Here is a 12,686-nt window from a genome sequence, read left to right as displayed (position 1 = left end):
GACGTGTTTGTACCAAACGTGCATATAACTCACCCCTTTAAATGGCAACACTCCGCGGTTTTTTCATATTTAGAGGTCAATTGACTATATGAAACAATAAAACCCCGTTAACGTTGTAGTTCCTTTCTAAAATACATAATCAATAGCCTAACACAATCATCTCGAAATATTTTTTGATATGAATTCTCTTAATTCTATCGGCGCTATTTAAATAATTTAACGAATTCCAACGAAATCGAGGACACTGCATATCTAAGTTTCGTGTAGAAATAAAAATGTGATTAAAATAAGAGGACATCTTGGCTTGCCCAGTTTATTTTTATATTGGCCGTTGAAAATATTTATTCAGCTTGTATTATTTTAAATGAAGCATTCGTTGGAAGAGGTTCCGTTTTGCGAAATGAAAATATATAAAATACTTTGAAAATATATAAATTATAGAGAGGAGGATTCTTTGTGCACTAAGTGTTTTGTTTGTTATTTCAAGAGTCAAAATAATACTTAACCTTTAATATTTCCGTTGTTTATAACATATTGAGATACTGATTTTACTAATAGTTTTGCTTAAACTTCTTTTTCTGTTAAAGAAATATGGTTCACCAACATTTAACCACGATTTTCCCTTCTGTAAAGAAAACTTTCTGCCATTCCTCTTTTTATCTCCTCATGTCTAGTACGATCTAAATAGTCTTATTACTTTACAGCTTCTTCTTATCGTAGTTACACGGATCATTTTGTCCTCCTGTTTAAACAGTTCCGCGCTGCTGTAATTGAAACCATTTACTCAGGTTCTAACGTACAGACAAACCTTCAACAGTTTCTTCTTGTTCTTCAGGTGCCATCTCCGCTATTGAGGTTGGCAATCATCATAGCTATTTTAATATTTGAGGCAGTAGCTCTAAATAATTGTTTTGAGCTGCATCCAAACTATTCTCTCAGGTTCTTCAACCATGAAATTCGTCTTCTTGCGATGCTTCTTCTGCCATCTATCTTTCCTTGCATTATGAGTCACAGGATGCCATACTTCTCGTCCCGCATCAAATGTCGGAGATGCTGTAGCTTTCTTTCTTTAATTGTAAGTTCAACCTCCTCCTCTTTACCTATTCTTCACAGTACTTCATTGTTCACAATTCTATCTACCCAGGGAACCCTCATAATTCTTCCACATGTCAAAGGCCTTAAGTCATCTCATTGTCTCTAGATTTCTGTTATAAGTGTTTCTAGGTAAGTTTTTTACTCTTTCGATCTGCTGGCTCTCTACTTTTTCACTCTAACTTTTTCCGTGCACGAAATTATTCAAGAACTACTTTTTATACTATGACTCTTTTTAACTCACAGAAAGTAGTATCGCAAAATTAAGCCGCTTTTCCATAGAAATCACAATAAGTTAAACAATATCGAATGTTTTTGATAGCTCATGAATTTTGACGTTTATAATTTTCATTGACAGTGGCAGTTTTTTTTTTCTCTCTGATTCTGGCCTTGGTTTAGAACTAGAACCTTTAGCCACGTAATTGTATAACTTATCACTATCTCAGGTGTAATGTGTAGTATGTGTGTTGAGTAAGTGTCCTGTTACTTTGCAAAGTCGACGTCATTGTCTTTGCAAAGTGACGCTAATTGTATCCGAACGTCTGCGGTCCCTCCGGTGAGTACCGATCCCACAAGGACAGAAACTATTTTCATTTATTAATTTATAATAAATGAAAAAATTTCTGACCCTGGTGAGATTCGAACTCACTACCATTCGGAACTTTCGATCCAAAGGTTAGGCGCTCTTACCACTGAGCCACAGAGGGGTTTATTGATTTAATATTTATTTGCTTTTATATTTATAAAAAATAAATATAATATTTCAGTTAAATAAAGGAAGAGTTGCAATACTGACTTTTGAGTCCCCACACAAACACGAGTAGGTATTAATAATAATATCGTAGTGTTGATAAATCAATTTGTGAAAAATTTGCATTTGTAGGTATCGTAGGTATCAATCACTGGTTCCCAAAGGTTTGATATATTAAAAATATTAATTGTTTTTTTTTATGTAATTCACTCGATAGTTTTGTATTTCTCAACCTTAGGTAATATTAACTCTTCTTAACAATAGTAACTGTCGTTGTGACTTTTTTTAAATTTATTTATTACCGGTCTATATTTATCTTTCTTTACGTAATAGTCTGTATGGTGTTCAAGCTGTTTAATATTGGGTCCATCAATCTCCTCGATAGTAAAAAAAGATTAAACACTTCAATAAATTAACTTAAAATACATTCACGGAATAATAGCCATTTCCTAATTATTGTCTATGTTACGGACAATGACGTAAATCCGGCCAATAACGTTATTGGCCGGCCAATATCGACAATGGCCGGTTGAATTGGTCATTGTCGACAATGGCCGGATATTAACGTCATTGTCCATAGAAACTGGACATTGATGATAATTTTAAATTCTTGATAACATTTCTATCATTGCTCGGCCAATGTTTACAATGCCCGTTGTTAATCGGTCAATGTTGAAATTTTGACTAAAAGATAGGTTTACTATTGTTTACTTCATGTGTGTATATTGTGTATTGTTTTCGTGCTGAAATTACTCGTAAATTCATTTAATAAGTGTTATCATGGATATCAACGATGTGCGCACTCGTTTTAATAATTATATAAACTTAATAGTCAAGTCAAAACGTGATGACAATAAATCATTTTTAAACTGTGACGAATACAATAGCCGAATAAGTGAAGTTAAAGAAGCGAAAAATATTTTGAGAACACCGGGTGCTAAAAAAACAACAAAGCACTATAGAATGGATTGTAAATATGATGTAATTACAATAAGTATAAGTGGTAAAGAGCGACTGATTATGCCAGCTGACGAAAACACCCAGTCTAAAGTATTATATTATGCTACAACTGCAGAATTATTTGATATCATACATAATGCACACTTAGCAATTGGGCATGGTGGACGCAATAGTATGGTTTCCGAAATAAATAAATTTTATTGTAATGTAACTAAGGAATCAATAATGATTTACCTACTACTTTGTATGTGTCGGAAAAAGAGTAGTATCCCAAGAAAAGGTTTGGTTTCGAAATAACGAATGTATTCCTTTTATTTGCACCATAATGTATATAAAAATTGTTATTTCCTTGTTTGTATTTATGAATATGTTACCCATATTATGATAAATAAAGACGTTTTATTTTAATAACTACTTATATTTCTGCAACTACTTTCAGAAAAATCTTAGTATCTCATTTTAAACACTTATTGACTTACACCGATTGGCTTCTGAGGCATCGATTTATCAACATTGGCCATTTGCTTCTGGCCACTGTCGTTATTGACCGGTTATTGATGAAAAATCTAATTTTACGTTAAGTTTTTACAACATTGGCCAATAGCTAAGGTTATTGTCATTAATGGCCGGGCATTGTCGTTAATAACCAAGGAAATTGGACATTCACTACAATGCCCGCCTATTAAGTCAATGTCCAATTTACATTATTGACCGTAACATCTATATACCACTGACACTCTGACAGTACGTATCAATAGTACAAATCGACGTACGTTTCACTTTATTTTTTGATTCAACTTGTTTGAAAATGAATCGTGACGAATGGGAAAAGTTAAGAGCCAGAGTAAAAGAACTATATCAAGATTTCGTTAGTATTGTGGTTGTTTTTACTAATTTTCATGAACTTTTTGATATTGAGAGAATCCGTATTCCCTACTAAACCTCACTATTTTAATCATTTCTGTCCAGGTCTTGTAAACTATCGCCTATTATTACTGTATCATCTGCATAAAATAGCATAATATATTCAAAAGGTTACCAGATGATTACTACAAACACGACATGCTTTTAATTTTTTTAGAGAAACTTTGTCAGAAATTAGGTTAGCCAGAAGCGGCATCTAGTCAACTATGTCAATATTAAATATTCTTGTTAGTCTTAAGCTAACAGATTAACGAGATGCTAATGACTAAAAAGAACTCGACAGATCCTTTTAAAAACCTGCAGATGTCTATTTGTCAATCTGTCTGTGCGATCTCTTAAAGAAAAAGTCCTAGAATCTTGAAACGTGGCAAATACCCCGTTTCATTAGTTTATTTTTATTAAGGTTATTAAAACTTAAGTATATTTATAAAAAGATTATCCAAATTGATGCAAGTCAATTTTGATTTATGTTCTTTGTTGCAGACTGAAAAATGGAGCAATTCGAGCAGCTATTGACATGCGCTATTTGCTTAGACCGTTACAGAAATCCAAAGCTTTTACCATGCCAACACAGCTTTTGTATGGAACCATGCTTAGAAGGCACTGTAGATTACGTTAGAAGACAGGTAAATATATTAATATTTATTATTTTGTTTCTTTTATTTTTGTAGCTTTCATTATCTATTAATTAAAATGCCGTAATAATTGTAATGATACATTTTTTCCTGAATTATGGGTTCTAAGGAAATATAAACAACAATAAGTACTCTCATTGTTAAAAAAACACCAAATTTAAATTTAGCTAGTTCTTTAAAGGAGATCACTCACTGGAGGGATACTCTACATATCAAACTCACATTTGTCAAAGCAAACGCTTATTGCCCTTCCGGCAGATTGCAGAATCCATTAGGGGTTATATATTATACAGTGTGGGCCAAAGAAAAAAGTCCACCCCGATATTTGGCAGTAGTTATTAGATTTTAAGGAAATGCCGAAACAGGTCGATTTTTGATCTAAGTGGGACACATTTTTACGGTACATACATCTGTCATTTGTCAACCCCTCCCTTCCACTTCCCCCACCCCTTATTTTGAGGCTCATTTGTGGCACGTTTTTCTTCAAATTTAGCAAATATTATGGAAAAAGTCTTTCAAAATAAAACTAGAATTTTATTTTTCCATCAAAATGAAAATACATTTTCGCGCCACGTAATATTCATATCAGCTCTTTTGTAGCTGGAATATTGTATGCTCCACTCATTTTTACAGCGTTTAGCGGTTTTTTATTCTTGTATAAGGAGTTTTTCAAAGTTTTTTATAAATTAAATGTATGAAGTTGAATGTAATGTTTCTCGATTACACGTTAAGCGTTATAAATGGTCGCCTTCGTCGAATTCTCTCCCAAATGATCTAGTAGTACGACACCAGACTTGTGATAAGACAATCCGAGTTCATATCCCAGCCATTATAATAATTATGGCCAGCAAATGTACTCGGATTGTTGTTGTTTATATGGGACTATGTATGGGTTAATTTTAACAAAATGAGAAAAGTGCTCTGCACTAAGAGATTTGAAGTTGGAGCTAAGAGTTAGGTTGGCTAGGTGCTACGCTTCTCGACTTTGTTTTATGGAATGGAAGCTTGGACCTTAAATGCTGCATTAATGAAAAAACTAGAATCATTCGAGCTGTGTGTGTACAGAAGAATTCTGAAAATATCGTGGCAGAACACGTCTCAACCAAAGAGGTTCTGAGAAAGATGAATAAAGAAATGGAAATCCTAAATACCATCAAAACAAGAAAATTGGAATATCTCGGACATATTACACGTGGAGAGAGATACAGCTTGCTCCAATTGATTATGTAGGGAAAGATTCAAGAAAAGAGAAGCATAGGGAGACGCAGAATATCGTGGCTGCGCAATCTAAGAGAGTGGTACGGATGTACATCAAATGAACTTTTCAGAGCAGCCGTCTCTAAAATACGAATAGCTATGATGATTGCTGACCTCCGCCGCGGAGATGGCACTTAAAGAAGAAGATATGGGTTTATATGACTGCCGACACTAAATCCATTCGCCAAACTTGGATTGCCCGATCAAACTAAGCGTAGTAAGTAGTAACCACTACAACTAGGTACATAAACTATTTCGGCGATAACGGTTAAATGGATTATACTTTTGGAGTTCAATAACTTCTGAACGGCTTAACCGATTTTGAACATTAACATGAATTTGAAACGTATTGATAAGTAGTATCTGATGCATCCAAGGTCAATTATGATAACTGAAGGTATTACAGGAATTATTGAGCTTGAAAAACCTTTTTCCCATAAGAAATAAATTTGATCATGAAGCCTATAACTTAAAGATTCGAATTTTTTTAGATATGAGGTATACACCGTTAGACGTATCTAGAGTCCTTCTACATACGTTCAGTTATTGGCGCAATTCTTAGGTTGAAATTTTGAGTAATTGTCGAAAAACCAAAATTTTCAAAGTTTAAAGTTTCAGTTGTTCGGCTATACTGAGCCGTGTGTAGATATGATCTTGACCGCTTAGGCAACATTGAAAGCTTAACTCAACGCTATTGATTTGGTGTATTTGCGGTTTTCTTGTCTCTCCTTGAACCTAAGATATATACGCCCAAAAATATGCCATTTTTTATCTACCTAGCCTTATAGCTATATTAAGATACCCTATTTAAGATTTATCTAGACAGATCCCTATACTACAGAAATGGGTGAGCTTTGGAATAACGGAAGGATGGGAATAACAGAGGATGAAAAGAAGCTTTTTAACCTCTTCTTTGTTGATGACCGAATAGTGACCGCTGAAGATAAAATAGCTGTATGATAGGAAATATTATAGGGAATTATAGATATATGAGAAAAAGCAGAATAAGAAGAGTACGGTCTAAAAATGAATATGGCAAAATATGAATATCTAATATTGGGCAATGACGAAACCCTTGATTTACATGTAGAAAATAAAAAAAAATCAAGGGTGTAAAAACCTGAAATTATTTGGGAGTAATTTTCAACAAGAAAACGAATAGTGAAGATGAAATCAGACCAAAAATAACTAAGGGTATAGAGGTAGAGCCATCAAACGAGTGACTTTTTCCAGAAAAAAACCCTCTTCTGTGGCAAAAGTCATTCAAAAAACAAACAGTGGCGAATATCTTTAAGAGCCATGTATATCAAAACTACATCAGTGACATTGACTTTGGTTCATATATGAGAAATGACTCAAAATACTTAGTTTTACTTATCTATAATTATATTACAAATCTCGTGTTGTGTAAATATCACGTTTTTTTGGCTTTGGTTTCACTGATTTTATATCTCCACATCTTGGATAATTTTATATTTTCTTTGAATTTTCACTGTCGCATTAGATATCAGTTGTTATCACCTACGATGATATTTAACAGGTTTGCATTTATTTGTCAGTTGTAGAAGACAGAATAACTTTCAAAGGCCTTTTATAAATTACACCGATTTTTTCATTCATAGGAGATTCTGACCCATAGAAAGCTACAGAAATAAAAATTTAACTGATTATTTTTTGATGATTTTAACTTCCAATCGTATAGTAAGATATTTGATCACGTGTTTAATTCTGTCCAATCAGATTAAAATTATACTGAGAATTATCTACTGTAGAAAATTACCGATAGAATTTTTTTAAGTAGATTCTTTCTGTTTAATGGCAACCAGTTTCCTAGTTTTGACAACTGTCATATTTAAGAAAATATCCATAATATACGTATTAAAAAATAATCTTACGAATATCACACGACAGTAAGAATAAATAAGAAATAATGCTTCATTTTTACTCAAATTTGTTGTCGTTAAGCAATAGCCACTCGAGCCCTGCGGGCTCTCGTGTCTATTGCCAGACAACAAATTTTCGAAAAACTGTCGCATTATTTTCAATTTATTCTCACTCTGTTGTGCTATTATACCCGATAATTTTTGATAATTTCCCGTCGTCAAGTATATTACGTCAGATACCCTTCGTTGCTATGAAAAAATACATTCAGTGACATTATTGACAATTAATGTTTTAAAAATTATAAAAGTGATGTCTTTCAACCGTCAAATATTTATAACAACTGTGTGTTTAATTGTACTAATTTGTACTTACATAAATAAATTACAATAAAATTTTGGTTTTGAATAGTTTTATTCATGAAATAATCGCAACAAATTGCACTCGATCTCTAAAATTAATATAGAATTTTAGAGCTCTTGTGCAATTACTACTGATTATTTCATTCATAGGAGATTCTGACCAATAGAAAGCTACAGAAATCTAAATTAAACTGATAACTTTTTCGATAATTGCCCGTCGTCAAGCATATTACGTCAGATGCCCTTCGTTGCTACGAAAAAATACATTCAGTGACATTAATGACAAATGTTTTAAAAATTATAAAAGTGATGACTTTCAACCGTCAAATACATATTTATAACAACTGTGTGTTTAATTGTACTAATTTGTACTTACATAAATAAATTAAAATAAAATTTTGGTTTTGAACAGTTTTATTCATGAAATAATCGCAATAAATTGCACTCGATCTCTAAAATTAATATAGAATTTTAGAGCTCTTGTGCAATTACTACTGATAATTTGTAATTACGTAATAAACTTTTACCGTATGCACATTATTAAATATTATTTTGAAACTATTGATTCGATTTAATGATACTATATTCTTTTTCAATGATGGATAACCAAGTTCGTCTCTTTTTTGCAGATCAAATGCCCAGAATGCCGCGCAGAACACAGAATACCATACAATGGAGTCCAAGGATTTCCAACGAACGTAACCCTTCAACGCTTTTTGGAACTACACATAGAAATAACCGGAGAACTGCCCGATCCAACCAGTGGACAGATCATGGAACGATGCAACGTCTGTTCAGAAAAAGCATACTGCAGCTTCTGTTCTCACTGCGATAAAAAAATATGTGAAGAGTGTAAATCAGCACATATGGAAATACTAAGACGAGAAATTTCTAGGATAAATAATCAAATCAGAAGGGGTATTCACAGGTTGCAGGATACTCTAGCTTTGGTGGAAAAGAACTCACAGAATATGCAAACGAACTGTTTATCAGTTGGTGAGGAAGTTGAAGAAATATATAGAAGACTTAGCAAAGCTTTAAAAGACCGTACTGACTATTTAAGAGGAGAGCTAGACAGATACCTTGGTACCGAAGTAAGAAGTCTGACTACTCTAAAAGAAAATTTAGAGCTAGAAATATCGAATATTTTAAGTAATTGCGACCTAGCTGATAAACATATGAATGAAAACGTAGATATCTGGGATGATTGCGAGCTTATGGATGCCAAAGAAATATTTTTAAAGACTGTAGAGTTTATTCGTAATTTCGAATACGAAAACGCTGACTACAGTCGGAAAGTAAGGTTAGTTTTAGCACATGATCCCAATCAATTGGTACTCCATGTTGCTGGTTTTGGAGATCTTAATTTACCAAGTCAGTCACACTTTGGTCAACAGCCTGGATTATTGCAGCCTCCAAATTCTGGACTAATGAGATCTAAGAGCGACCATCGATTAGCCTCACAATTTAGGCAACAAGAAGAAAGAGGATATGGGGAACGAGGCTATAATGATGAAGATCAAGTTTTAGGAGGAAGGAAATTTGGAGATAGACCAAAAAGTACTGGAGAAAGTCGTTATGGTCGTGGAGGTGATTATGGGGATGACTATGACCATGACACTAGACCAACACGATCCAAATATAGTAGGTTTAGAAGACATCAAGCAACAGAAAACGATTCAGATACCGAACCAAACACTAGAGTGAGATTTAATGAGCACAAGGAGAAGGAACGAGAACGTGCGTTTGATACAGAAGACGCATCTAGAGGTCCTCTTAGTGGAATAACTAGGCTTGCAGACTCACCCAGGGTAATGAAAAAAATGCAGGAACATGAAAGTGGCAAAACCAAGAAAAAGGAAGAACCCACCCCTGCCCCTGTCCAACCTAAAGTTGTGCCAAAAAGGCCTCCTCCGCCAGCCGTAAGGCAAGTTAGTGAAGATGACGAAATAGCTAGAATTAAGAAACAAAATAAAGGGGCTACTACGTCGACGGATACAACGACAGAGACAGTGAGGCCTGCTACTGAAGAAAGACAGCGGAAAACACCAGCCCCTGAGGTGAGTCTAGATGAACTTGAACAGTAGCCTCTTTATAAGCACTCAAGTACCTGATTAAACAATTTTTAGAATAGAGCTCTTAATAGATAAATATTAAATGTTGTGTTGCTTGTACATTCTGTAAAAATTAACTTGAAAAGTATAGATGACTATTGATTACCCCGATTACACACTGGCATGTTTCTACTACTTCTTCTTCAAATCTTTTTTGTGTTGTGTGTAAAGCATGAAGAATGTTTGAAAAAAAACTACACAAATCCTAACACCCTATTTTCTCCAGGCTGTCTCCAGCGCCGAAGAAAGTGAGGAGTCTGTAAATTCTCGTCAACAGAGTCAAAAAAAGACATCCCCTAAAAGTGCCACCGCAGCAACTCCAAGGCGACCATCTGATGCTAGCCACAAGAAATCCGCAAGATCAGCTAGCTCTGAATCTCATACATCTTCCGAATCCTCTACGTCCTCAAGCGCAGTTCGATCTACTGGAGCTCCTTTCACCACAGATGAGGTTAAGAAGAAAATTCTCTCTAAAGTAGAACCAACTACACCAAGTAAAAAGAATTCATCACCTGTCCAAAACAAACCTTTCCAAAGTCGATTCTTAAACAAAAATACAACAGCTCCAACTAAGGAAGAAGAAGAAGATGAAACGGAAACTAGCTCTGAAGAAGAAACTGAATCTGAAGAAGAATCTGATGAGGAAACACAGAAAACTGATACTAAGGAAATTGCCAAATCTGATATAGGTCCTCTTTTAGCTAGAAGTGCAAATGCAAGAGATAATAGTGTCGAAAGCGTTCGTAGAAAAAGTAGAGAGGAAGCTGAATCTCCTGTAAGAACGAGATATGGGACTACTAGAGATGAACCGTCCAAGTATTCTAGAAGCAGGACATCGACTGTAACGGAAGAAGAAACACCTAAGTACGGTTACACAAGTCGATTTTTAAGCAAAAGCAAAAGTTCTGCAGCTGTGCCTCCGGAAGATGAAGATTACAGTTCGAGGTAAGACTATTTTGCTGCAAACCTTATAGAAAATTATAAATGTGCACCTATCGCATGGCTTTACTTCATACATATGCTTTGATGAATCGGAATTTGATATATACTATGTATATACTTACGTTGCTATCAGCTGGCTGTTTTCTGCAAACTTCTGCACCTACCTAGTATATTGCTTAATTACGCTTGATATGATTTTACTTGGTTACAATGCATGCAAGGTTCATAATATTCTTTTTTAAATTAATATCAAAATGAACTTACACGACACCACATACACAATCATAATTATTTCAATTGGTCTTAAAACTGATAATAGAACATATCTTTATGTATGTCAATACTGTTAAATATACATTCTGTTCCAACGAAAATTTTACCCCCTCAGAGACTCAGAAACCAAGATTTTTTTCAATATTTAAAAAAACACATCAATTTATACTGGGAGCGGGAAAAATTTTTATGCAAAATTTATGCCCTCAAATGTAACCCCGTACTGCCCCGCATCAACCACCAGTTTTTTTTTTAAATAGCAAGGGTGGTCGAGTAGCACATCATTTGAAAAGTAATTTTTTTCTCTACCCGACACTCTAATTTTTTTTAATTTACGTAATAACTTTGAAGATAATGTTGGATTTATCTAATTAAACTTATTACATGAATATTCAATCTCATATAATATTGAGGTATGTATTTGCAAATATACGAAGAGGCTTTGAAAATAGACTTTATTATTTTATGGAGGTCAGGGGAGGTTATTTCGAACATTTAATTAGTTAATTTAATGAAATTTTATGTTTTTTGTTATTAATGATGTTCAACCAATAAATTAGGTAAATCCAAAATTATCTTCAAAGTTACTCAGCAAATTAAAAAATAGAGTGTCGTGTAGAGAAAAAAATTACCTTTTAAATAATGTGCCACACGACCACAGTTGTTATTTACAAAAAAAACTGGGGTTGATGCAGGGCAGTAGGGAGTTACATTTTTGAGGGCATGAATTTTGCATAAAAATTCGTCCTAATCCCAGTATAAATTGACGTGTTTTTTTAAATTGTGAAAAAACTCTTGGTTTCTGTGTTTCTGAGGGGGTCAAATTTTCGTTGGAACATAGTCTATATGAACTCATGTATTATGATAACGGCACACTGCCAAATTATTAATTTTGTATTTAAAAAATTTGTATACACGAAAGGAAGAATTTACGACCTACTTGTGTGTAATCTTTATTATTTTAAAGGATGTATTGTAGCCCCAAACTATACCTAACGTTTAGGTGCGTGTGCTTGCTTTATTGAATATAGATTGGCTCAGACCTCCCATATAAAGTTGGCTATAATATTATTATACGAACCTCCCATATAATACAGTAATACATATAATAATCGTAATATACAGTATGGTGCAAATGTTTGGCATAAATTATTTATTTCGTAAGCCGATTTTTATTTTTGAATTATGAGTATTTGACATATATATCATACTAGTGTCGTCATTCATTTAAGCGTGATGACGTAATCGATGATTTTTTAAATGAGAATAAGGGTTGTGTGCTAGCTCATTTGAAACGTTATTCAATTCTCTATTCAGTAATATAAACATTGACATAATTATTTATACAGGATATCCAAGAAAACTTATTTTGAATTAAATTAATTGACACAAAAAGAAAAATGTATGTAAATCATTTAATCCAAAATACATTCTACTGCTCTCAGAAGACAGCAAAAAATGTCCTTTTTCCTTAAAGTCCCTGGCTTACGAAATA

General features: G+C 33.7%; 1 protein-coding gene across 4 annotated transcripts in view; it reads left to right on the top strand.

The window, feature by feature from the left end:
• LOC114330580 (RING finger protein nhl-1) overlaps positions 1-12,686 on the top strand; it is a 143,765-nt gene that overhangs the window by 112,516 nt on the left and 18,563 nt on the right. For all 4 annotated transcript variants that reach the window (XM_028279974.2, XM_028279973.2, XM_028279971.2 and 1 more), the window contains 3 exons: positions 4,211-4,353; positions 8,492-9,922; positions 10,203-10,921. In XM_028279974.2, coding sequence (XP_028135775.1) covers positions 4,219-4,353; positions 8,492-9,922; positions 10,203-10,921 — 2,285 coding nt within the window. In that variant the 5' untranslated portion in view covers positions 4,211-4,218. The remainder of the gene's footprint in view (positions 1-4,210; positions 4,354-8,491; positions 9,923-10,202; positions 10,922-12,686) is intronic.

Source organism: Diabrotica virgifera, chromosome 3 (genome assembly GCF_917563875.1).
Source record: "Diabrotica virgifera virgifera chromosome 3, PGI_DIABVI_V3a".
NCBI classification, from domain to species: Eukaryota; Metazoa; Arthropoda; class Insecta; order Coleoptera; family Chrysomelidae; genus Diabrotica; species Diabrotica virgifera.
Note: the sequence above shows the minus strand (reverse complement) of the source record. Positions and strands in the feature narration are given on the sequence as shown.